The sequence below is a fragment of the Panthera uncia genome, chromosome D2, assembly GCF_023721935.1.
Source record: "Panthera uncia isolate 11264 chromosome D2, Puncia_PCG_1.0, whole genome shotgun sequence".
In the NCBI taxonomy this organism is placed as follows: Eukaryota; Metazoa; Chordata; class Mammalia; order Carnivora; family Felidae; genus Panthera; species Panthera uncia.
The window spans coordinates 52,549,976-52,574,545 of NC_064818.1; the positions used below are offsets into that span (position 1 = coordinate 52,549,976).

Here is a 24,570-nt window from a genome sequence, read left to right on the forward strand (position 1 = left end):
TAAGTATGTGTAACCAACTTAGTTTGTACTTAGGGGAAATAAAATATGTATATAAGCTATCTAGAGCATAGAGACCGGAAAGTACAGAATGTATGAAAACGTATAGAGTTTGGCTCATATGTTAGGGTTATTTTCTGCAGTTTTAAGGAACAGAAGCCCACCTAAACTACCTTAAATGAAGGAAGGTTTATTACAGGCATGTAATAGGCATCTTGTGGATATTTTGGAAATTAGAAATAAAATATATCTGGACTATATAGAGTGCCTGAAACAGTGGTTTCTCGGCTTTTCAAGGGATGGTTTTTCTCATCTCTTTTCTGTCTCCTGGTTGTTCGATGCATGGTTTCCACCTGCAAAGACCCTATAAAGCTATCTCAGCTCTCTCTACCTGATTATCAGTTCATGCATCTTCCAGCCTTCGACTGACTCAATCTCTAAGTCTTCTATTTAAAAATCCTGGGAGGGGGCGCCTGGGTGGCTCAGTCAGTTAAGCTTCTGACTCTTGGTTTTGGCTCATGTCACTATCTCATGGTTTGTGGAATTGAGCCCCCCATTGGGCTCTGTGTTGGCAGCGTGGAGCCTGCTTGGGATACTCTGTCTTCCTGTCTCTCTGCCCCTCCACCACTCACACTGTCTCTCTCTCTCTCCAAATAAATAAATACATTTTTTTAAAAAAAATCCTGGGAATCTGATTGTCTCAGCCTATGAATGAATTTGTTCCTATTTTATCAGAGTGCAGTCTAATCAGCACTGAAGGGCAAGGCCATATGATACAAATGCAGTCACATTGGGCTACTGCTTCAGCAGGGATTGGTGCAAATGCACAAAGAAGTGGGAGCAGGTGGCAAGTATGCTGCAGCTACATATGTTTTTCTTACTTGTGGAAATAATAGTGGGAACTAATGATGGAAAGATTATATGGGTACAAGTGGTGAATAGATTTTAATACTAGGATGAAGAATTAAAATTTTTCCATAGACATTAGGGACTGTTGAGGATTTGGGGGCAAGGAAATAAAATGATCTGTTCTTTCCTATTCATACTTTGGAGTTTATCCTAGCCAGAATGAGTTGTCATTCTCCTCTCTAATTTCTGTTTGCCTGAATCCTCCCTTGTTCATTCAACAAGCATATTTGGACACCAACTCTATTCCAGGAAAGAAAGGAGCTAGAATAAGGCCTTTCTGGTAAAGTCAGTGATGATCATATTGTGGACATAAATTGAAAGGCTATGATGTGATACTAGCAGGGAGCATGAGATGGGGGAGACAAGGTTTACTTCTCTTCACTGAGTCTGGCTTATAAGTCTATCTTCAGATTCATTCCAGTGCTTTACGTGACTTAGGAGAGAGGGTGACCACAAAGACGTAACATGACAGAGTGTTTTGGGGTGATGGAACTGTTCTGTACCTCAATTGTGGTGGTAGTTGCACAAATCTGTATGTGTGGTGAAACTTACAGAACTGTACATCAAAAGAAAAACAGCCAATTTTCATTTTGTGTTAGTCTAAAAAATAAAGTATGTACTGACTATTTTAAATATCTTATGCAGGGCATTGTCAATGTTGCATAATCCTGTTCTCAGAACATTTATAGGTTAAAACACTCAGATCAGTATATAAGATAGATAGTGAAAAGTATCAAAAGGGAATGATGCAAGAAGAAATGGCTCATAGGGGAGAAAGGTTTATGGAAATAATAATGGCTCGTTAGACTGCACTCCTCCATTAGACTAATGCTATAGACTGAATGTTTGTCCTCTACTCCCCCATCATATTTTGAAACCTAATCCCCAGTGTGATAGCATTTGGAGTTGGGGACTTTGGGAGGTGCTTAAGTCTTGAGAGTGGAGCCCCAATGATTAATGTCCTTATGAAAGAGCTCCCAGAGAGCTTTCTCACCCCTTTCACCCTGTGAGGACAGAGGCAAAAGACAGTAGTGGTCTATGAACTGGAGGGAGACCTTCACCAGACGCTGAATCTGCCAGTGCCTTGATCTTTGACTTTCCAGCTCCAGAAATGTAGGAAATAAGCTTCTGTTGTTTGTAAGCCACCAACTTTGTAGTATTTTGTTATAGTACCCCAAGTGAACTAAGATAACTACAAATAGTTCTCTGTAGCCACTCACATTTGCAGACTTTCATGTGTGTAAACACAGCACTTGGGATACAGTGATGAACACAGAGCTCACAGTCTAATACAGTGATAACATCAGAAAGATTGTATTCTAATGAGGTATTCTAATTTTCAAGTATTTTTTGGCTCTTTTACTTCCTTTACCTTTCCATATCAATTTTAGAATTGTCTGTATCTTACAGATAATCCTTACTAATTAACTTGGGGAAGAATTGACATTTTTGCCAAATTGAATTTTCCATTTGTTGAATACAGCAGCTCTCTCCATTTATTTTGGTCTTTTTTGATTTACCCCATCAGTGTTTTATAGTTCTCAGCATACACATCCTGCTCATGTTTTGTTAGATTTATATGTAAATACTTAATATTGGAGATATTATAGATGATATACTTCTTAAAATATTAGTTTCCAATTATTCATTGCTAATGTATAAAAATATGATTGATGTTTGCCTTACATTCTATAACCAAGCTAAATGTATTTATTCTAGGAGCTTTTTTTATGGATTCCATGGGATTGTTTAGGTACACAATAATGTTTTGTACAAATAGGGAAGCTTTTTTTTTTCTCCTTTCTAATCTATAAGACTTGTTTTTTTCTTATGTTACTGCACTGGCTAGGACTTTCAGTATAATTTTGAATGAGAGTGATGACAGCAGGCGTCTTTATATTATTCTAATATACAAAACATTTGATCTTTCACAGTTAAGTATGATGTTAGCTGTCGGGTTTATGTGTGTGTATTTAAAGGTACCCTTAACCAGGCTAAGGAACTTCCATTCTATTTTTGATTTTCTGTGTATTTTTGTTTTTAATCAAGATTGGACTTAGGATATTGTCAAATGTATCATTTGATATGATCATAAGGTGTTTCTTCTTTAGATGGCTAATATGGTAGATTACACTGATTGACTTTACAGTATTGAGTCTTTCTTGGGATAAACTCTACTTTTCTTTTGCTCTTATTTCTGAATATTGTCACTTTTTTTTTTTTTTTTTTTTTAACTTAACACTTTATTGAGGTATCATTGACATGCTATATAACCGATCCATTTAAAGTGTACAATTCAGGGGTGCCTGGGTGGCTCAGTCAGTTAAGCGTCCGACTCTTGGTTTCAGCTCAGGTCATGATCTCACAGTTTGTGGGTTTGAGCCCCACATCAGGCTCTGCACTGGACAGCTGCAGACTCTGCTTGGGATTCTCTGTCTCCCTCTCTCTCTCTACCCCTCCCCTGCTATCTCTCTATCTCCCTCAAAAATAAACATTAAAAAAATTGTACAATTCAGTGGTTTTTAGTATATTCACAGAATTGTGCAACCATCATCACAATTAGTTTTGAACATTTTTATCACCCCAAAAAGAAACCCTGTATCCATTATTGAAGGTTAAGTATATATATTTTACCTTTATTATAAATTTAAAAAACCAACATAATTTCTTTTTTGTTTATCCAAGAGGTATAAATGGAAAAGTATCCACAAATGTGGATTTTTATTCATCATCATCAGTGGTTATCTTGCCTTTCTTTCCCATTTTAGAAAAATAGCTTACCTCCTGGTGATTGCAGTACTTTGTTCATGTTTTGCTGATGTTGTTCCTTGTTACTCATGTTCTTGTTCTAAAACTTCTTTTCTGTACTCTTTCTCTTCTTCTGGTCGTTTCTATCTTCCCTCTGAATGTCTTAGGGTACTACATGGGGAATAGAGCGATGAAGATGTTCCTCATGAAGCATTTGATACATAGTGTAATTAGTATGTAACACAAAACAAAAAATATTTTTATAAGTTTTTCTTTCCCTTTAATTCTATTCTGTTTTGCTCTCTTCCTGCAGCAAAAGAATAAAAAGATTTCTATTAGTAAAATATTGCCCAAAACTTACATACTTTAAGATATAAGATAGGAACACCTGGCTGGCTCAGTTGGTAGAGCATGCGACTTTTGATCTTGGGGTCATAAGTTCAAGCCCCACATTGGGTGTAGAGATTACTTACAAAGAAATAAATAAGATATTTAAAAAAAGAAAAGAAATAAGACCTACAATAAGGTGACTTGCTGACATGAACACAGAAGAAAGAATAAAAATAGTTTATGTTTTTGAACTTTAAATGAATAACAAGAAACATTTTTGCAAGGTCTAGAATGGAAGAGAATAGGGATGGTTGTGAAGCTCTTACAGGTCTCTAGTGATGTGACTTTGGCGAGTGATTTTGTTGGTTTTCCTGGGGTGGTAGGGTAGCACATTGAATCCTTGGGTAATTTGATGACAGCTGTAGACAGCTAGCTACCCAAGAAAAATTTACATAAGCACATCGTTTACTTCAGGTTATACACAGAGGGGCACCTGGGTGGCTCATTTGGTTAAGCACCCAACTCTTGATTTTGGCTCAGGTCTTGATGTCATGGTTTGTGAGATCACGCCCCATGTCGGGCTCTGCAATGACAGAGCTGCTTGGAATTCTCCCCCTATCTCTCTGCCCCTCCCCTGCTCTCTCTCTCTGTCTCTCTCTCTCTCAAAAGAAACTTAAAAAAATAAAAATAAAAATAAAAAACAAATTATGCATACTAAGAAGACTTGTGGACCTCCTCTAACTCATTCATGTAGGGTCATTGTGATGAAGAACTTTTGACCTACTTACTCTCTAAAGTCCCTAACAGCTCTAAAATACTTAAAAAAAAAAAAATTATAATCTTCACTTTCAGCCTTAAAATTCTGTGTGGGATTTTTTTTTTTTTTGACAGAGTAAATAATAGTGAATTCTTTTCTTTTTTTGATCGTTCTGATCTCTGAAAATATGTAGGTTAGTCTAGCAGTGTATATTAAATAAAAATTCTGTATTTTTTGATTTATACAATTTGTAATAACAAAGACAATATCCAGAAACAGCCTGAAAAAGAAAATTCTTGGAATTAAAAAAAGCCTTAGTTATCTGGCAGAAAAAGTACTTTTTTTTTTTTTGCATATAGTCAGCTGAAAGTCTTTTTCAAGTGAAAAATGATTGAGGTTTGGAAAGAATGTAAGTAATCTTCATGCCAGATCTTTAATCCAAAATACTCAAGGGTAGCCAAAGTACTGAATTTTAAAGAGACAGTACTACTTCTTCTTTGAATTAATTATGCAGTCAACTGTGGCATTCCATGATCACTAGATAATGTTTTCTTTTTGGCCTTTTATTATGCTTCAGGGAAAGTTAAGTACAAAGTCCAGGAAGTTGATGTGTTTTCAGCAGTCTAGCTTCTACTGCGACAGAGTTGGAATATAAGGTCAGGATTTCTAGTTGTTGTTGCTCTTGTTGTTGTTTTCTTTTTATTTTTTTAACAGATTTTATTCTTTCGATTAAAGTTGGATTCCTGTTTGGAAAAGCACTCTAACCCCTTTTTATGTACAATTCCATTTAAGTGATGATTAGAATTTAATCTAAAATTCTAAAAAATTAAAATAGTCCTATAGATGTAAGTGTTAGGCAAAACAGTCACTTTTTTTTTTTCCTGGAGCTGACATTGTGGGCAATAAGAAGATCGAGGACTTAGGTGTTCTCAGTTTTCTATAGTGTCAAATTCCATCATCCCAGAAGCTGTGGGATTTACATGGTTTTGTCTTGGGTATATAAGTGGGTTTGGCAGTTCTTGAAGACTGAAGCCCTGAAGATTTTGCTACTTTAGAAATCGTGGTGTAAGTTTTGCCCCTTAAAAAGGCTAGCTTTATCCTTTAATAAGGTGTAGCAGGCAAGGAGTCTGATTGTGTTATCATATGTTATTCTTTTTGTGTGATAAAAGAAATCTTGGAAACATGAAATACAGAGGTATGTGAAGCAAATATTAATAAGTATTAATACACAGGAGTCATTCACCAACCTTTATTATGAAAGCCATGGAGAGAGAAGAGCAGACCTTTTTTTCTCTTTCTCTTCTAAAACCCACATCAGTTTTTTTCTTGGTGTGTCTCTTTCTTTTTTATGTTTTCAGCGATATGGAAACCCTGAACTGCTATTTCTCAACTGGTACTATTTCTTAACTGATGCAACAGATTTTCTCATTTTCTTTTTGCTAAAAAGAGCAGGCACAAATTTAGAGGAGAGAATGGAAAATAGTGTGTTTGTGTGTGTGTGTGTGTGTGTGTGTGTGTGTGTGTGTAGACAGTTGTGTGTGTGAACATAGTGTTGATTGGGGATAAGATGTCACAGACTGGAAAAAAAAAAAAAAAAAAAACCCACCCCAAACAGAAAACACATAGTTTTCTAGTGTATCTGAATAACACGTGATATTTCTAGTATGTCTGAAGCAATAAGATACTTTCAGATTATAAAAACTTGACTGTCAGAATTTGGGGAGAACCAGTAAATAGCATCTCTTTATCATACTGTCTGAGTTTGGAATCAGTAGGAAAAAGAAAACACAGGACACAGACAAATGGGACCTAAAAACATCAGCTTTATGCTGATGTAATTTGTACTGAACAACGACGTGTCTTTGGCTGCAGTGTGCCTCCTAATACTTCACCTGATGGAATACTCCAGCTGGTCACTAGCACTGCAGGCCTTTCCTTTGAGGGTCAGAGGCAGAGAGGTCACTAGCACTGCAGGCCTTTCCTTTGAGGGTCAGAGGCAGGAAGCTACAGAGGAAACTTAACGTCGTGTTAGGAAAGCAGAACAAACTATCTTTGCTGTTAGCAATGTCTTTCACCAAAATTTAACCCTGCAGGTGGAAGAGTTACATAAGGGGGCAGAAAGAAGCCAGGAGTGTCCCTCCCCTTCCATCTCTCCCCTGAAACATGAAGAATACAAAATAAGAGTGACCTTTTCCTCCCAACACTGCCATATAAATATCATTCATACAGTCAACCTCTATCTCTGGAATCCAGAGAGGAGAATTGTCCTCTTTTTTTTGCGTATGTGTGTGTACTTGAACACATTTGGTTTGTTTTGCTAAGAATCTTTAGTATTGATTTTAATTTAAGAAATTTGAATATGTTGGGGGATAGGAAAAAAGGGAACTGCGCGCGCGCGCGCGTGTGTGTGTGTGTGTGTGTGTGTGTGTGTGTGTGTGTTTAGTTTGAAAAGGTGGTGAGGAGGAACGTAGTCCCACACATTTGTATGCATTGAGACCTCAACTTCACCAGTCCCCTAGTAGTGGATTGGGGGACTATGGATGGGGCATAAGAAGAATGACAGCATATGACATATTATTTGGACTATTAATGTACCTTTTCATTATGTTTTCCCTTAGGATTTAATAAAGTGGTATTCTTTTCCTAGACTAACCAGTAGAGCCCATTTGATCTGTAATGTGTTGTTGTTGTTTTTAAACGTTTATTTTATTTTTTTGAGACAGAGAGAGACAGAGCATGAACGGGGGAGGGTCAGAGAGAGGGAGACACAGAATCTGAAACAGGCTCCAGGCTCTGAGCTGTCAGCACAGAGCCCAACGCGGGGCTCGAGCTCCGGGACCATGAGACCATGACCTGAGCTGAAGTCGGCCACTTAACCGACTGAGCCACCCAGGCGCCCCTGATCTGTAATGTTTTAATACAATTTCATGTATTTGTAACAGTTTCTTAAAATTACTTTTCATTGCAAATGTATGCCTTTTATTTACAGTTTTTGTAGCAGGGGATAACCTGAAAACCTATCCAAAATTTCTTAGTGGCATAAGAAATTAATGTGGAACATTATCTGGTGGTCTTTCTTAGCAATTGGATACCTGTTGGCTCATCTTTCTTTTACAGAAATTTCTTATAGTAACCAGTGTTTATTGGATATGTAAACTTTGATTTGTTTTTATGATTTAATGAAAATTTAAACTTCATGCTGAACTTACTTTCATTGTAATATTATACCAGAATATATATTAAGCCAGGCTTTCTGTTGTGGAGGCTATAAATTTATTTTGCTTTTTTCCTTTTTTATCTTTTCCAGTCATATCAAGATTCTTCAGAAACTACATCCATAGAAAGGCCTACTGTTGTTTAAGAATTTAATATTCCTTGACTTTAATTTTGGAAGTCTAAAATATCCTTGTAAATTAATTTCACATGTAAACACACAGCACATCTTAACAGATTTTTTTTGTGATGCAGGATACTTTCTAATGGTCTTTACAGAAAGATTCATGTATATTTGGCATTTTGGCCGTGATTTATAAAGAGTTACAGAGTTCTAATGCATAATATTAGTATGTATAGACTAGTTTTTCATATGAGAATGTGTTTGGTAGCGATTACGATACATTAATCGTAGGTACAAGTATAGAGACATGACCACCCCCAAGGGCTCTCTGTAAATCTCTGCACTTGGAGAATTTTCTGGTCTGTGGTTATTACCCTCCTTTGGTAGAGCTACATCTTCACGTGAGGTTGTGGTCTCCTCATTCTGTTGCTCTGTCTGCATTCTCAGCCAGATCACATTATTTGAAGCTATTTTTTACTGCATTTGAAAAAATGCACAACCCCTTCTATTTTATGTTAGCCTGCTTTAATTATAAATGTAATTCTGCATTTCTAGTATAGAGAATGAAATGCTGTTTTTTTTTTCCCTTCATAAAGCTACCTTGTTTATGCATTGTGAGGAGAGAAGCGATTTATGGGTTTTTAGATTTGAAACAAGATTGTAGTGAAAGAAAGATCTGACACTTGACACTGGACAGTGATTAGAGTTGGTGGTAGTTGTAAAAGAACAAACAAAATTTGTTGTTCATTGTATACTTCTTTCCCCCCACAAGAGCTAATTGTTAGCATGAAGTCTTGTGATCCAGTAACTATGTCAGTCTAATGATTGAGACAAAATTATATATATACGTGAATTGACCTTAAGACAAGTACTGGGGTACCTGGGTGGCTCAGTTGGTTAAGTGTCCGACTTTAGCTCAGGTCATGATCTCGCAGTTTGTGAGTTCAAGCCCCGCGTTGGGCTCTGTGCTTACAGCTCAGAGCCTGGAGCCTGCTTTGGATCCTGTGTCTCCCTATCTCTCTGCTCCTCTCCTGTTCACGCGCTCTCTCTCAAAAATAAATAAACATAAAAAGAAACTAAAAGAAAGAGGAGTACTTAAAATCTGAAATGTTTATCAGCTTCATCCCAAATAAGTGTACCTAAGTTTATGGAAAAAGTGGATGCCCAACACCATGCAGGAAAAGGCTAGTTTTATAGCTCCCCAAATGGTAGATTCAGAACATGCAGTCTTTTAACTGTTTTAGTTAGCACTCTCCAGTTACCAGGGAGTTCCAATCAAGATATTAGGTTTACATAACTTAATAAAAACTAGTATTTTTTTGACATATATGGAAGAAAATATGTAACAGATGCATGAATTATGATGCCCAGTGTACATTGGTGAACCCTTTGCCCAGTCTCAGAAATAGAACATTATCAATACTGTTGAAAATATTCCTATGACTGTCTTACTATCCTGTTCACCTCTAAGAGGTAACAACTAACCTGAACTCATTTGGCAATATAAGCAACAGTTTTTGCCACAACATTTTTCTTATTATTTTACTATATAGATTTTTAGCTTCAGAAAAATGGTATACTGCCTATACTCTTCTGCATCTTGCTTTTTTGTTGCTTTTTTACTTTTACTTTTTGTTTATTTATTTTGAGAGACAGAGAAAGAAAGAGAGACTGAGAGAGCACGAGCAGGGGAGGGGCCGAGAGAGAGGGAGAGAGAGAATCTCAAGGAGGCTCTGTGCTGACAGAGCTGGGTCTCCCAGAACTGCAAGATCATGACCTGAGCTGAAATCAAGAGTTGGACGGTTGACTGACTGAGCCACCAGATGCCCCTTGTTTGTTTGTTTGTTTGTTTGTTTTAAACTTAGCATTGTTTTTAAATGTTTATTTATTGATGAAAGAGCGTGTGAGTGGGAAAGAGGCAGAGAGAAGGGGAGATAGAGAATCCCAAGCAGGCTCTGCACTGACAGGCTGGCAGGCCCTGCGGGTCTCGAACTCATTAACTGTGAGATCATGATCTGAGCCAAAATCACAAGCTAGACACACTCAACTGACTGAGCCAGTGAGGCGCCCCTTAGTTTGCTAATATTTTGTTTAGGATTTTTCCTCTATGTTCATGAGTTAGATTGGTCTGTTATTTTACTCTCTTAAGCTGTTCTTGCCTGGTTTTGTTACTGATTTCATATTGGCCTTACCTATATGATTAAGGATTTTTCTCTCTTTCAAGTCTCTAACGCAGTTTATACAATATTGGTATAATCTGTATCCTGAAAATTTGGTAGAACTCTCATGTAAAACTTCCATGCCTGATTTTTGGGGAGAGAAATTTTAACTTTTCAGTTTTTTGAGTGAATTTGAAACTATTGATATTTTCTCTTTCTCCCAAGTCTGTTTTGATAAGTTATATTTTTGCATAATTCTGTCCATTTTGAGAAATGTTCTCAATTATTGGCAAGGAGTTGTTTACAAATTTCCTTCCCTTTAAAAATTTTGCTGCATCTTCTCATTACTCCTAATTTATTTATTTCTATTCTTTTTCACGTAAATCTGTTTTTTGCATAAATTTGTCTGTTTTACTAAACCTGACACAAGACCAACTTTTGGCAGTATTAGTCCTCTATATTTGATTGTTAGTTAAATAGTCTTTTAATTAACAGCTTTGTTGAGGTATAGTTTACATACCATAAAATTCACTCATAAGAGTACAATTCAGTGTTATTAAATTTATATAGTTGTACAGCCATCAGCAAAATCTAGTTGCAGAGCATTTCTATCACACCAGAGATCCTTTGTATCCATTTACAGTCAATTCCTATTCCCACCCCCAGGCAACCACTAATCTACTTTGTCCCTATAGAGTAGCCTTTTTTGCAAAGTTCATATAAATAGAACTATACATGTGGTCTGATACATCTGACTTCTTTCATTGAGCATGTTTTTTAGTTCATCCATGTTGTAGCGTGTATCAATTGTCTCATTCCTTTTTATTGCTGAATAGTATTTCATTGCATGAATGTACACATTTTGTTTTATACATTTAGTAGTTGCTGGATATTTAGCTTGTCTTCACATTTTGGCTATTAGGAATAATACTGCTATTAACATATCTGGGCAAGCCTTTGTTTGGACCTGTGTTTCATTTATCTTGGGTATACATCTAGAAGTAGAATTGTTGGGTTGTATGGTAACTTTATGTTTTACTTATAAAAGAAACTGCCAAATTGGTTTCCAAAATGGCTGCACTGCTAAACATTCCTACCAGCAGTGTTTTCCAAGCTGTTGCACCATTTTACATGTCCATCCGTTCCAGTTTTTTCACATCCTTTTAAACTTGTTATTATTTCTTTTTTGTTGTTGTTTTTAAATAATAGCCATTCTTAGTGGGTGTGATTGGTAGCTAATTGTGGTTTATGATTTGCTCCTTCCTCATACTAGACTATGGACCATTGTTTGTGGTATTCACATATACTCCTTTTTATTGGTAGTAATGTCCCACTTTTATTTCTGCTTTTAGTGATTTGAATCTTGCCTTTTTTTTCCCTTAGTCATCTAGCTAAAGGTTTGTCAATTTGTTGGTCTTTTCAACAAGAGCTTTTAAAATTTTTCTCTTTTCTATTCTCTATTTCATTTATACCCACTTTAATCTTTATTATTTATTTCCTTATGCCAGCTTTGGGTTTAATTTGCTCTTCTTTTTGTGGTTTCTTCATGAGTGTAGTTAAGTAATTGATAAGAGATGGTTCTTTTTAAATTTTTTTTATTTTTTATTTTTTTATTTTTGGGTGGGGAGGATTAGGAGGGCAAGAGAAGGAGAATCTTAAGTAGGCTGCATGCTCAGCATGGAGCTGGACTTGGGGCTCTATCTCATGACCCTGGGATCATGACCTGAGCCGAAATCAAAAGTTGGACACTCAACTGACTGAGCCACTCAGGAACCCTGTGTGTTGTTTTTGTTTTTGTTTTGTTAATTTGTAAAAAAATGTTTATTTTTGAGAGAGACAGAATGAGAGTGGGTTAGGGGCAGAGAGAGAGGGAGACACCGAATCTGAAGCAGGCTCCAGGCTCTGAGCTGTCAGAACAGAGTCCCAACACTGAGCCTGAACTCACGAACTGTGAGACCATGACCTTAGCTGAAGTTGGATGCTCAACCAACTGAGCCACCCAGGCGCCCCCGGTTCTTTTTTAATGTATGTGTTTACTGTAAATTTCTCCCTTAGCCGTATCACATAAGCTTGGGTATGTTGTTTGTTTCAGTTCATCTCAAGGTGTTTTCTAATTAACCTTGTGATTTTATTTTCTTTGACCTACTAGTCATTTAAGACTGTTTTGTTTAATTCCCACATATTTGGGAATTTTCCAGTTTGTTTTCTGTTATTGATTTCTGGTCTCATTGTGGTTGGAAAAGATACTTTGCACGATTTCAATCTTTTTAAGCTTATTAAGACTTGTGGGTTAACATACATTTTATTCTAGAAGATGTCCTATGTGCCCTTGAAGAATGTGTATTTGACTGTTTGGGTGGAGTGTGCTGTGTATGCCTTTTAGGTTAATTGATTTATAATGTTTTAGTCTTTTCCTTTTTGATCTGTCTGGTTTGTTTTATGTATTATTGAAAGTAGGCTACTGATATATCCAGTTATTACTCTAGAACTGTCTATTTCTCTGTTCAATGTTGTCAATTTTTGCTTCACATATTTTAGGGCTCTTGTTAGGTGAATATGTAGTTATATATAGTTATAGTTATATCTTGGGGTGTCTAGATGGCTCAGTTGGTTAAGCGTCCGACTTTGGCTCCAGTCATGATCTCGCGGTTCATGAGTTCAAGCTCTGCCTAGGCTCTGTGCTGACAGCTCAGAGCCTGGAGCCTGCTTCAGATTCTGTGTCTCCCTCTCTCTCTGCCCCTCCCCCACTCATGCTGTGTCTGGCTGTCTCTCTTTCTCTGAAAAATAAACATAAAAAAATAATAATATAGGGGCACCTGGGTGGCTCAGTCAGTTAAGTGTCTGACTTTAGCTCAGGCATGATCTCGAGGTTTATGAGTTCGAGCCCCGCATTGGGCTCTTGTGCTGATGGCTGAAGCCTGAAGCTTACTTCTGATTCTGTGTCTCCCTCTCTCTGCTCCTCCCCTGCTCATACTCTGTGTCTCTCTCTCAAAAATTAATAAACATTAAAAATAATAATAGTAAAATAATGGTTATATCTTCTTACTGGATTAAGTATTTTTTCAACATATAACATTCTCCTTTGTCTCTAGTAACCTTTTTTGACTTAATGACCATTTTGCCTGACAGTAATGTAGCCAGTCCAGCCCTTTCTTGGTTATTATGTGCTTTCAATATAATTTTCAATTCTTTTATTTTCAACTTCTTTGTGTTTTTTTTAAATGTAAAGTGAGTCTCTTGCTGTCAACTGGACTTCAGTTTTAAAAATAGTCTTTTAAAAATAAATAAAAAATAAAAATAAAAAGTAGTCTCTAAGACACATATGGATAGTTTTTAACTCAGTCTGCCAATATCTCTCCTTTGGAGGGTTTAATCGACTTAGATTTAAAATAATTGTTGGTGAGGAAGGATTTACATCTGCCATTTAGCTATTTGTTTTCAGTATGTCTTTTATGGTTTTTGTTCATCAATTCCTCCGTTACCCCTTTTTGGCATTTAGTTGAATTTTTGTAGTGGACTATTTTGATTCCCTTTTTTCCTTTTCTGTATATTTTTAAGTTTAGTGGTAACTTTAGGGATTACACATAACATCTTAAACTTAAAACAACTTATTTTCAATAATATCAAGTTAGTCTCATTAATACACATACACACTGCTACTACATCTGTGTCCTTCCTTCTTTATATTGCTATTGTCAGAAAGTACATTTACATTGTGTGTCCGTTAACATAAATTTATAAATACTGTTTTATATATTTGCCTTTTGAATTACATAGGAAAAAAAGTAGTGTTATAAACCAAAAATACAATAATACTTGCTTTGACGTTTACCTACGTAGCTAATTTTACAAATACTTTGTATTTCTTCTCATGGCTTCAGGTTGTTCTCTAGCTATTTTTCATTTCAGCCTGAAGAGTTTCCTTTTGCATATAATCTGTTGGTAATGAGCTCCTTCAACTTTTGTTCATCTAGAAATGTCTTCATTTCTCTTTCATTCTTGAATGATGGATTTGCCACATAGAATTTTTGGTTGCTAGTTTTTTGTTTTTTTTTTTCTTTTAGAATTTTAAATGTTATCCCATTACTTTTTGGCCCCCAGGGTTTCTGATGAGAAATCAGTTGTTAATCTTATTGAAGATCCCTTCTTTGTGTTATCTGCTTCTCTCTTGGTGCTTTTAAAATTTTCTCTTTGCCTTTGGGTTTTAGCAGTACGACTATAATTTGTCTCAATGTGTATCTCCTTGAGTTTTTTCTGCTTGAAGTTTGTTGAGCTTGGTTGTGTACATTCATGTCTTTCATCATATTTGAGACATTTTTAGCCTTTATTTCTTAAACAGTTTTTTCTGCCCCTCTGTTTTTCTCTTCTCCTTCTGGGACTCTTATGGTATGTGTGTATGTGTTTACATTTGATAATGTCCCATAGGTTACTCAGGGACTGCTCTTTGTTATTCTTTCTCTCTCTCTCTCTCTCTCTCTCTCTCTCTCTTTTTTTTTTTTTTGAGGGCACAAGTGAGCAAGGGACAGAGAGGGAGAGTGAGAGAAAGGGAGAGAATCCCATGGAACCTGAAGCAGAGCTCAAGCTCCTCTGAAGTGGGGCTTGAGCTCACCCAAGGCAGGGCTCAAACTCAAGAACTATGAGATCATGGACTGAGCCACCCAGGGACTTGTCTTCTTTTCTTTTTTAAGTTCTTTTATTTTTGAAAGAGAGAGAGCATGAGTGAGCACACATGGGCAGAGGAGGAGCAGAGAGAAAGGGAGAGAGAGAATCCTAAGCAGGCTCCATGCTGTCAGTGTGGAGCCGGATGCGGGGCTCAATCCCATGAACCATGAGATCACAACCTGAACCAAAACCAAGAGTTGAATGCTTAACTGACTAAGCCACCCAAGCACCCCAACACCGGATAATTTCAATTGTCTTATCTTTCCTTCCCATTTGTTCATTCTTTCTTCTGCTTGCCATAATCTGATGTTGAACTCCACTGTGAAACTTTTCATTTTAGTTATACAAATTTTCAGCTCCAGAATTTGTTTGGTTCTTTTTTATAATACTTTTTCCTTATTAATATTCTTATTTTGTTCATACATTCCCCACCCCACCCCCATTTCTTTGTGGTTTCCTTTAGCTTCTTGGGTATATTTAAGACAGTTAATTTAACATCTTTGAGTAGTAATTCCACTTTCTGGACTTTCTCTGGTATGTTTGTTACCAGATCCTCTCTTTTCTGTAAATGGCTCTCTCTTTGTGTGTATTGTAATTTTTTGTTGAGAGCTGGACATTTTGATTATTGTAATGTAATTCTATAAATCTGTTACTCTTCAATGATTGCTGATTTTGCTTGTTGAGTGGTAGAGTCATCCAGTTATGATATTTCTAAACTATTTTGCTAAGTGTATAATCCTTTTTGTGTGTGGTCACAAATTTCTGTTCTTATTATGTCTGCAGTCAGTTGGTAGCCTGACAAAGATGTATTCCTTAAATATCTGGCTCAAAAACAGGGACAAAGAGAGTTTAATCTGTTTTAATGTTCCAGTGGACACCACCAGTAAAAGGTACTGCAAGATGATTGAAACTGATACAGCTGTCTGTGCTGGTTCCTCAGGGTTCTGTCAGTCCAACCAAAATTCATGACCCCATATTTTAGAAGGCCATGATCCCAGCTATTCCTCCTGACACCAGTCAATCACTTCAGAATGATGGGCTCCTAATCCTCATTACTGTGGGAGGGAGGGGCTGAGAAATTGAGGAAGGTGGTTGGTTTACCCATGCTGTTCACTTAGGAAAGATCAGCACCCTCTTGCTTCATGTACTTCCCTGTTTGTTACAAGTGTTTGATAAGGTTCTAAAGTAGTTGATTACAATTGCTCTTTCTAGCTCAGTTTTTACTTTGGGGAGGTACTGACCTCTGGGTCTTCCCCTTCCTCCATTTTGCAACAGTGATGCTTTTGAAGTGCAAATCTAATTTAAATTTGTTTTAAATTTGATTAAGGCCAATTTATTTTTTTAAATGTTTATTTATTTTGAGAGAGGGGGAGAGCATGAGCAGTGGAGACAGAGAGAGGAAGACAGAATCCCAAGCAGGCTCTGCGCTGACAGCACAGACGTGGGACTTGATCTCATGAACCTTGAAATCATGACCTGAATCAGAAATCAACAGTCAGACAACTAAGCCACCCAGGTTCCCCTGTTTTTATTTTATGTATAATGACTTTGTCATATTCAGTAATTTTTTGCATAAACCATGGTGACAAAGATTTTCTCCTGTTCTTTAGCATGGCTATATGACAAACTTTTGGAGTGTAGGGCTGGTAGGGGGAGCATAGCATGGCTTGGTGAGAACCGGCCAGGGAGTACAGGTGAGTTGTGTGGGGCTTACCAAGGGAATTGGTATATCACTGCCCCCAGGAAGTCTTTGGGGTGCTAGTTTACACATTAAGAAAGCTGCGGGAAAGCCATTTTCAGGCTGAGTTTGTCGATGCCGTAGGTTTGCTGAGGGACTACATGTTCTGGGCACATGACTGAGCAGAGTTCTCCTGGATGTCCTCACACCCATAGCACTGACCTACTCTGCAGCAGCTGGAAACCATAAGAGAGCCTCTTTCTCATGCAGCATCTCTTCAGTGCCCTCTATCAAGAACACTTAACAGTTTCACATTTATTTTGAAGGAGAAATGCTCATTCAAATTCAGTCTGTTACTACACATGAGATGTCAAATATTGAAAATTTTTTTAACATTTATTCGTTTTTTGATAGAGACAGAGTGTGAGTGGGGGAGGGGTAGAGAGAGAGGGAGATACAGAATCCGAAGCAGGCTCCAGACTCTGAACTGACAGCACAGAGCCCGATGCGGGGCTCGAACTCATGGACCGTGAGATCATGACCTGAGTTGAAGTCAGACACTTAACCGACTGAGCCAGCCAGGTGCCCCAAGATATCAAATATTTAAATTAATAGGCCATCCTTTGAGGCTTGAAATTGTATGTTATAAATATACCACTCCTCCAACCTAGATCTTATTTTTTTTTACGTTTATTTTTGAGAGAAAAAAGCATGAGTGGGGGAGGAGCAGAAGGAGAGGCAGAGAGAATCCCAAGCAGGCTGCACACTGTCAATGTGGAGCCTAATGCTGGGCTCGAACCCACAAACCATGAGATCGTGACTTGAGCCAAAGTCAAATGTTTAACTGTCTGAGCCACCCAGACACCCCTCCAACCTAGATCTTAAGTGGAAAATTGAGTCACTCGATATTGTCCCTGAGATGAAACTTCCAGAGTACCCTAAGTAGAAATTACTCTACATTTTTGTCAGTTCACCTCCATGGCACACCCAAGAAAATGAGAGTGTCTCTTTAACTTATTATGGATTAATTACCCTACATTCTTTTGTAGGAGCTCATTTTTACCTTTCTAAACTTGAAGAATAGCTTTAACATTATGCTTTAAAATCTAAACTTCTTCTTATTACAATATTGTTTTTTAAATAACATATATGATGGTTTGTACATAAACCAAGTTATTTAGGACTTCAGATAATCTAACTATTACTGTATGTAAATTAAAATTTTTCTTAATGACTATTTATATCACAGCTTATAAAAAGGGTTCCTATTCAGTTGGATTCATCAGTACCTTTCTGAGGGTGCCTGGTCATGCTTTATTGATGGATACATATATTAAATATCAGTCCTGCTTACATGTACAAAATATACTTAATTTGGTTGGTAAGTACCTGGAGATAGATAAAAATTTGATCCTTGTGCAGGTTTTCTTTAGACTTAAGTGAGAGATACACTTTCTTCCTTGGCTGTATATTGACTCTTTGGCAATAAGCTTTCTAGTACGTACCTGCCATAAGAAAACAATTTATATAAACCTGTATTATAGCGGTGGAGGATCATTAGATGACCTTTTATTGCAACAATAACAAATTGTTACTGAAAATAATTAGTATTTTCCCAACAATCTGTTTACAGGTTCTCTTTAACTTTTTTTTTTTTCTCAAATTCTTGACTTTTATTGTCAAGTACACATACAGTCAATTCTAGTATTCTTTGTAGTTGACTCAAAGCAGATGTTTCCATTTTATTTAAAGTTGTCATTTTCTACAGTTCCCAATTTGTTTAGTATTTTTGTTGATGATTTTTCTAATATTTCTTTATAAGTCAGGTATTCTTAATTCAGCTTATTAGTCTAATAGTAGTGTAAGTAGTAGAGATACAGTAAAACCTTTGTTTACAAGCATAATTCATTCTGGAAACATGCTTGTAATCTAAAGCACTTGTATATCGATGTGAATTGCAAGAACCATTGGCTCAGTGGTGATCATGTGACATTCGACATCACATACCACTCCTGTTGCAAGCCATCGCTCATTTATCAAGTTAAAATTTATTAGAAATGTTTGCTTGTCTTGTGGAACACTTGTAGAACAAGTTACTTGCAATCCAAGGTTTTATGGTAATTTCATTTGGGGTGCCTGGCTGGCTCAGTCAACCGAGCATGCAATCAAGAGATCTCAGGATTGTGAGTTTGAGCCCTGCATTGGATGTAGAGATTACTTAAAAATAGAAAATCTTAAAAAAAATTTTTTTTCATTTAAAAGTATTTTGTATTTGTCTTGGGAATAAATATACTTCAAAAAAATTATTAAAGGGTGCCTGGGTGACTCAGTTGGTTAAGCGTGACATCAGCTCAGGTCATGATCTTGCAGTTAGGGAGTTTGAGCCCTGCATTTGGCTGTGTGCTGACAGCTCAGAGCCTGGAGCCTGCTTTAGATTCTGTGTCTCCCTCTCTCTCTGCCCTTTCCACCCACCCCCTCAAAAATAAACATTAAAAAAAAAAAAAAATTAAGTAGTACCCTGGTTACAAAAAACACAATTCATGTAACTTTTTCTGTTTCAGAAATCTTTTTCCAAAAAGGACAAAGGAACTCAAATCAGTTGTCCATAGTGCTCCTGGTTGGAAATTATTTGGTAAAGTCCCTCCCAGAGAGAATCTTCAGAAAACTTCCAAAATCATTCAACAGGTAAGTACTAATATTGCCATGCGGTTTGTCTTAGCTTTTCAAGTATTTTTTTCTTGATAATCATATTACACTTTCATTCATATTTTCCTACATATAAAATTTGAGGATTTTTGGCTATTTGTAGTAACCTTAAATCTTTTTACAAAACATGCACATATTTTCAGTTATGTTTTATGGTACAGTGATTTTTTTTTTCCTACTTATTCCTTGGATAGCTTTTTGGTTTTTTGTTTTGTTTTTCTTCTTAGCTAAGCACTCTTACCACATATTCTGACTTCTAATTGAACATTGTGGTGTTTGCCAGTGGCACAGATTTTATGGATATAGGGAGATGTCAATTGATAAAACCATAGAAAGCAAAAACTGAGTAGATTTTGAGGTTGAACTTTGTCTTTGGTCACTTTTCTGGTGTTCTACCTAAACCAAGGACTTTGTGAAATAAGTGGGTGTGTAATCTATTTCTAGTAATTTAGTAGCCAGTTCTTCTAATAGCTGTACTAATATCCGTATTCTGAAGTTCTTAAGAATTTCAGATCTCAGGCTTCTGGGTGGCTCAGTCACTTAAGCATCCAACTCTTGGTCTCAGCTCAGGTCTTGACCTCAGGGTGGTAAGTTCAAACCTGGTGTTGGGCTTCACGCTGGTCATGAAGCCTACTTAAAAAAAAAAAAAAAAAAAAAAGAATTTCAGATCTAATTTGTCTCCTGAACTAGTGTTTCATTAGTATTAGGAGATCAGTGAGGCTGGAAAGCAGTGAGACTGGATCAGTTGCAGACAGACGATATGTACGTAATACATTTCCTGTTTCCTCTTTCAGATTCAACACAACCAGTATGTATAAAAATTATTACATTAAGACAATAATCATCAAATTGGAAAAAATATCTTCCATTAAGGATTTAATAGTATTCCTTTTATTGCTCAAAGAAAAACTGGTTTCCCAAGTAATATAAGAAAATAATTTTTAGATCTTTACAAACATTTGTTATAGTTAATTTTATTTACAGTTAAAATACTGACTAGTTTATATAGCTGCTGGGACTTGAAACTGTAGTTTGTGTTTTCCAAGCTGTGAGCCCAAGCACCCCATGTGCTGCAGCTTAGGACTCCGTGATTACTCTACATCTGTTGGATACAGTGCAGACTGTTAGCTTGAGATTGTACACAATTTCAACATTAAATGGCATCATATCTTTGTGAATCTGGTTTTTCTAAGACTGCTGTAATGAAAATCAGATACTGGGCAAAAATCAGTGTTTAACAGGAAATGAGCGTGATCATGTCCAATCTGATTTCAAAGTTTGTGAAATGATACGGTGCACAACAAGCATACATTTCCAATTAGTAATTAATTGTGGTTATTTAAGAATGAAAACCTTTTTTCCTTTAATTTATGTGTATTGTGTTTTCAAATGGCTACAAAGTGTTAGGACATAAATCCTTATTAAATTGTTAGACATACCTAGAATGATTTAAGTATTTCTGTTGGTTTAGGGGGAGCCATGAAAAAATTAATGGTACACTAAGAGCACTGTTAACCAAGAAAGTTTGGAAATCTTTGCTATCTCGACATCTTAAATTTTAACTTTTTGTTAGGTCTGAAAGTAACTTCTCTTGTCTAGAGTTTTCCAGAAGACCAAGTTCGCCCTCTAGAGGCAAAACAGTGGTCTTGCTATTGAAGGTTTGTATTTTTGACTTTATGGTAGTTTACCTTAAATATGCATGTGCATACTTTTATCTTCATGTACGCAAACATTCTGCGATAGGTCTCTAAATAAATTACTGGTTGAATAATTATCTGTTTACTTATATGCTGTATACTTTTAGTCAGCTATTTTCATTTTGGAAAGCTAAGGTGTCATATTCTGTCTTTTTCATATATATTCTGTGAAAATTTGATGAGTGGTTAAGAAAAGAACAACTTTTCATATGGGAAGAGGGAGTGGAGTTGAAATGCAGTTGCTCTCCTCTCTAGTCCTTTGTCTGGCTGTTTACAGATGCTAGCTGCTCCTTTTAATTTTTGACCTTTCCAGCGATGAGTAGGTACTATTGTGTATTTTGGTACTTTTTTCATGGTTGGTTGTTTTCTGGGAGGTATGGTGGGTCATGAAGTCTTTGTTCTTCATAATAAGAAAAATATGTGTCCACCCTCAAAATATGTGTCTCCCATGTGATTGAACCTGTTTCTGCCTCTCCCTTTTTGCTTTCTCTTTCTCTCTTTCTCTGTATGTCCTTTACTCCCCATTTGTCTGAGTTTGCTATCCTTTTCCCTGCAGTTGTCGTTTTCAAGGTGGGCATGATTTTCTTTATTGGTAACAGCACATTTATAACTTTGTGTCTCTGTTCCTGCTTGAAAACGTGTTTTCTCAGCCGTGACTTTTAAACTCTGTAAAACATGAATATAAAAATATATTTGAGACCCTTTACCATGTACTCCTTTTGAATGGATATTATATGTTTGGAGCCAGAAATCAAAAATGAAGATATCAGTAAAGCCATGAAGAATGTTAGGACACATCTTTCATGTTTTAAGGTAGGGCCTTATGCTATTCAGGCTGTAGAAAATGAAGGTAGCTAGTAATTGCAGTGTAAAAGTGCCTGCAAAAGTGAGTCAATGCTAAAAATTCAAAGGAAAAATACATTCCTTTGGGCTTTTTAAGCATTCCTTACTTGCTTTTTGAATGTGGCAAAATAGTAAGATTTATTGGGAGATTAAAATAGTAGTATTTCATAGTATATATATATTTTTAAAGCAGATATTCAGAAGGGAGTTGCTGTATTCTTGAGTATGAATGTTATTGGGCCAGAATTTTCTTTCTGGTAGAAAGACATCTATAAGATTATAAAGAAACTATATAGAAAAAGTAAAGGTTTGATTTACAAACTTTTTTCTTCCTTAATAATTACACATGATTACATTCTTTATAAAACATAAATCATTATAGGAAGATATGTTTCATTTCACTTTCCCTTCACATTTTTAGGCCTTTTAAAATTCTTTTTTTGTATGGAAGCACATATAATTATTTTTGTGTGTATATATTTATATATATATGGTGTTATATATATTTTTATAACTCATTTCAAGAATAGAATGTCACTATATATATAATTTTTTTGCCTTATTTAACTTCATATGTTTTGCACATACAGCTTTTCAGAGATACATGAACTTCATAAGTGAAAGATATTTGTAGATTAAGTATTTTTTTTAAATTTTATTCTTCTAGTAAATTTATTAAAGGTCTGATCAATTTTAGTGCTTTTCCTGTTAACATAAAGCAACATAAAAATCATTTTAGGATACTAGCAAAGTCAAACTGACCCAAGTTTGGCATTTAACTTGAATCAATTCCCAAATCACATGAATATTCATAATATTATTTTATGAGGATTATCACATGTGTTCTCTTGTAGGTGTGAAATTCCTGCTTGTGGCCTTTTGAACCTGTTGGTGAGCCATGTTAAAAATTGCATCTATTAATTATAAATAGTATTTCAGTTATATTGTGATTCAATTGACCTGTTTTTGGTTTTCCTAAATTAATAGGCCAAAGTTGGAATATAGCTACATAGCTTGTCTTATGACCTCCAAACTGCAAGTAAGAATGATTACAAATGAACCATGTTATGTATAATTGTAACATGATTGCATAGTAGATTGAATATACCCCATTTATGTCAAACTGACACTATTTTAGTAGAAAGTGACCTTTTGTTGCTAGACACTTTTATATTGGCATCTTTAAGGAGAAAATAAGATTGTAGTATTTAGATGATGATTCTAGTTTTTCATCACTTATGTCTTTTTCTGAGTGAAGTTTTAGTTGGATGGTTGAATCACTTTTATATAACTTTTGACAGGTCAGGGAAAAAGGTTTTAAGACACTAACGGATTTCTTAATCTGAGCATCTGAAAGTCTAAAAGAATAGGTTACTCTCCTCAGTTCAACCTTTGCCTTTGAAACGTTTTACTGCAGGAACAATAACATTATGGAAAGGACTAAAATATGTGAGCTTTGTGAGCAGTACTTAAATATATAACATTGTGAAAGTGTTAGAGCTTAATATTCTGGTTAATAATTTTATTGGTGTGTATAGCATTAGAATATTTGAAAACAATTTGTTGGGTTTAATTATGCTTAAACATAGATACCTTTGGTGTATAATTTGAGTAGTTCATAAAGTACCTATCTCCTTTGTGGTTAAATTGTAGAGGAACTGGACTATATGCAGAATTTATTTTTGAAAAATCCTTAAAATTGTTACACCCTTGTGTTTTATTTTCACCTTTATTTACCTAATGTAATGTCACCTTGAGAAGGTAGTGAATAACTACCTTTCCAGCTGCATATATTCTTTATTTTATAGTTAATGATAAATTATTAGGTCTTTTTTATGTGTGAATAAATTGATTTTATAAAAGCTAATTTGTATGGTCTGAAAATTGAGAGAGGAATTCATAATAGCTCAGCTTCTGCTTCTTGGAGAGGAGAAAAGCATAAGCCCTAAGAGAGAAGCTTATGTTAGTTAAAGAAAATTAAAAGAATAAAAGCAGTAAGTTCTCACAAATTGAATAGGGTAGGATTTGGGGAAAATTTTTTTTCTATTATCAGAGAAATAGACTTGGGAAGAGGTTACAGTCTGTAAATACTGACTACCTGTTATTTGATTCCAGAAGTACAGTTTGAACATCAAAGTTATATTAAAAGTTATACTCATTCTGTCTTTATGTCAGAATTGTATATTATGTTAGGCATCAAATTAGACTAAACAAAATTGTGCTAATAACTACCAAAATAAAGTTTACTGAGGCATTCCTGTATGCAAAAGGGCAATGAAATGTATTACCCCAAGGTTTCATTTAAGCTTGAATTATGGGGCAGATTTTATTTCTGCTAATTCACAGCTTCTGGAATAAAATTTAGAATCAGCAAAGGCATAATAATTGGCTTTATCCTCTTTACTGCATGCATGATGGTTTCCCTAGCTCTTGGATCAAGTTGTTGTGTGAGAGAGCCTCTTTATCTTGGGTGCACATGTAGAGATGTCCACATGGGGAGTTACTTCCATTTCTAAAGCATTATTTTGGCTGTCTATAAACTGTTCACAGCATACTGAAACATGAGGGCTTATTTGGCGATGCAGTTTTAACATTAACTCCTTTAGGAGAGGTGTTCTCACTGTCTACTGAAACTCAAAGTCAAATCAGTTTATGTGTCAGGCTGTTTTGGTTTTCATGTTGTCTTTGGAAGAGAAGCTCCTATTTTATTCTTTCTTCTCCCCAGTTCCAGTATTTTTCTTCTTTAA

General features: G+C 35.8%; 1 protein-coding gene across 4 annotated transcripts in view; it reads left to right on the top strand.

Moving 5' to 3' along the window:
• Positions 1-24,570, top strand: part of TBC1D12 (TBC1 domain family member 12) — a 98,222-nt gene that overhangs the window by 14,027 nt on the left and 59,625 nt on the right. For 2 of the 4 annotated variants that reach the window (XM_049646422.1, XM_049646423.1), the window contains exon 2: positions 19,139-19,262. The exons of 1 other annotated variant lie outside the window; for it this stretch is intronic. In XM_049646422.1, the coding sequence (XP_049502379.1) occupies positions 19,139-19,262 (124 nt within the window). Of the gene's footprint in view, positions 1-19,138; positions 19,263-22,677; positions 22,715-24,570 lie in introns of all 4 variants that reach the window. One more of the 4 variants, XM_049646424.1, reaches the window with a different exon arrangement.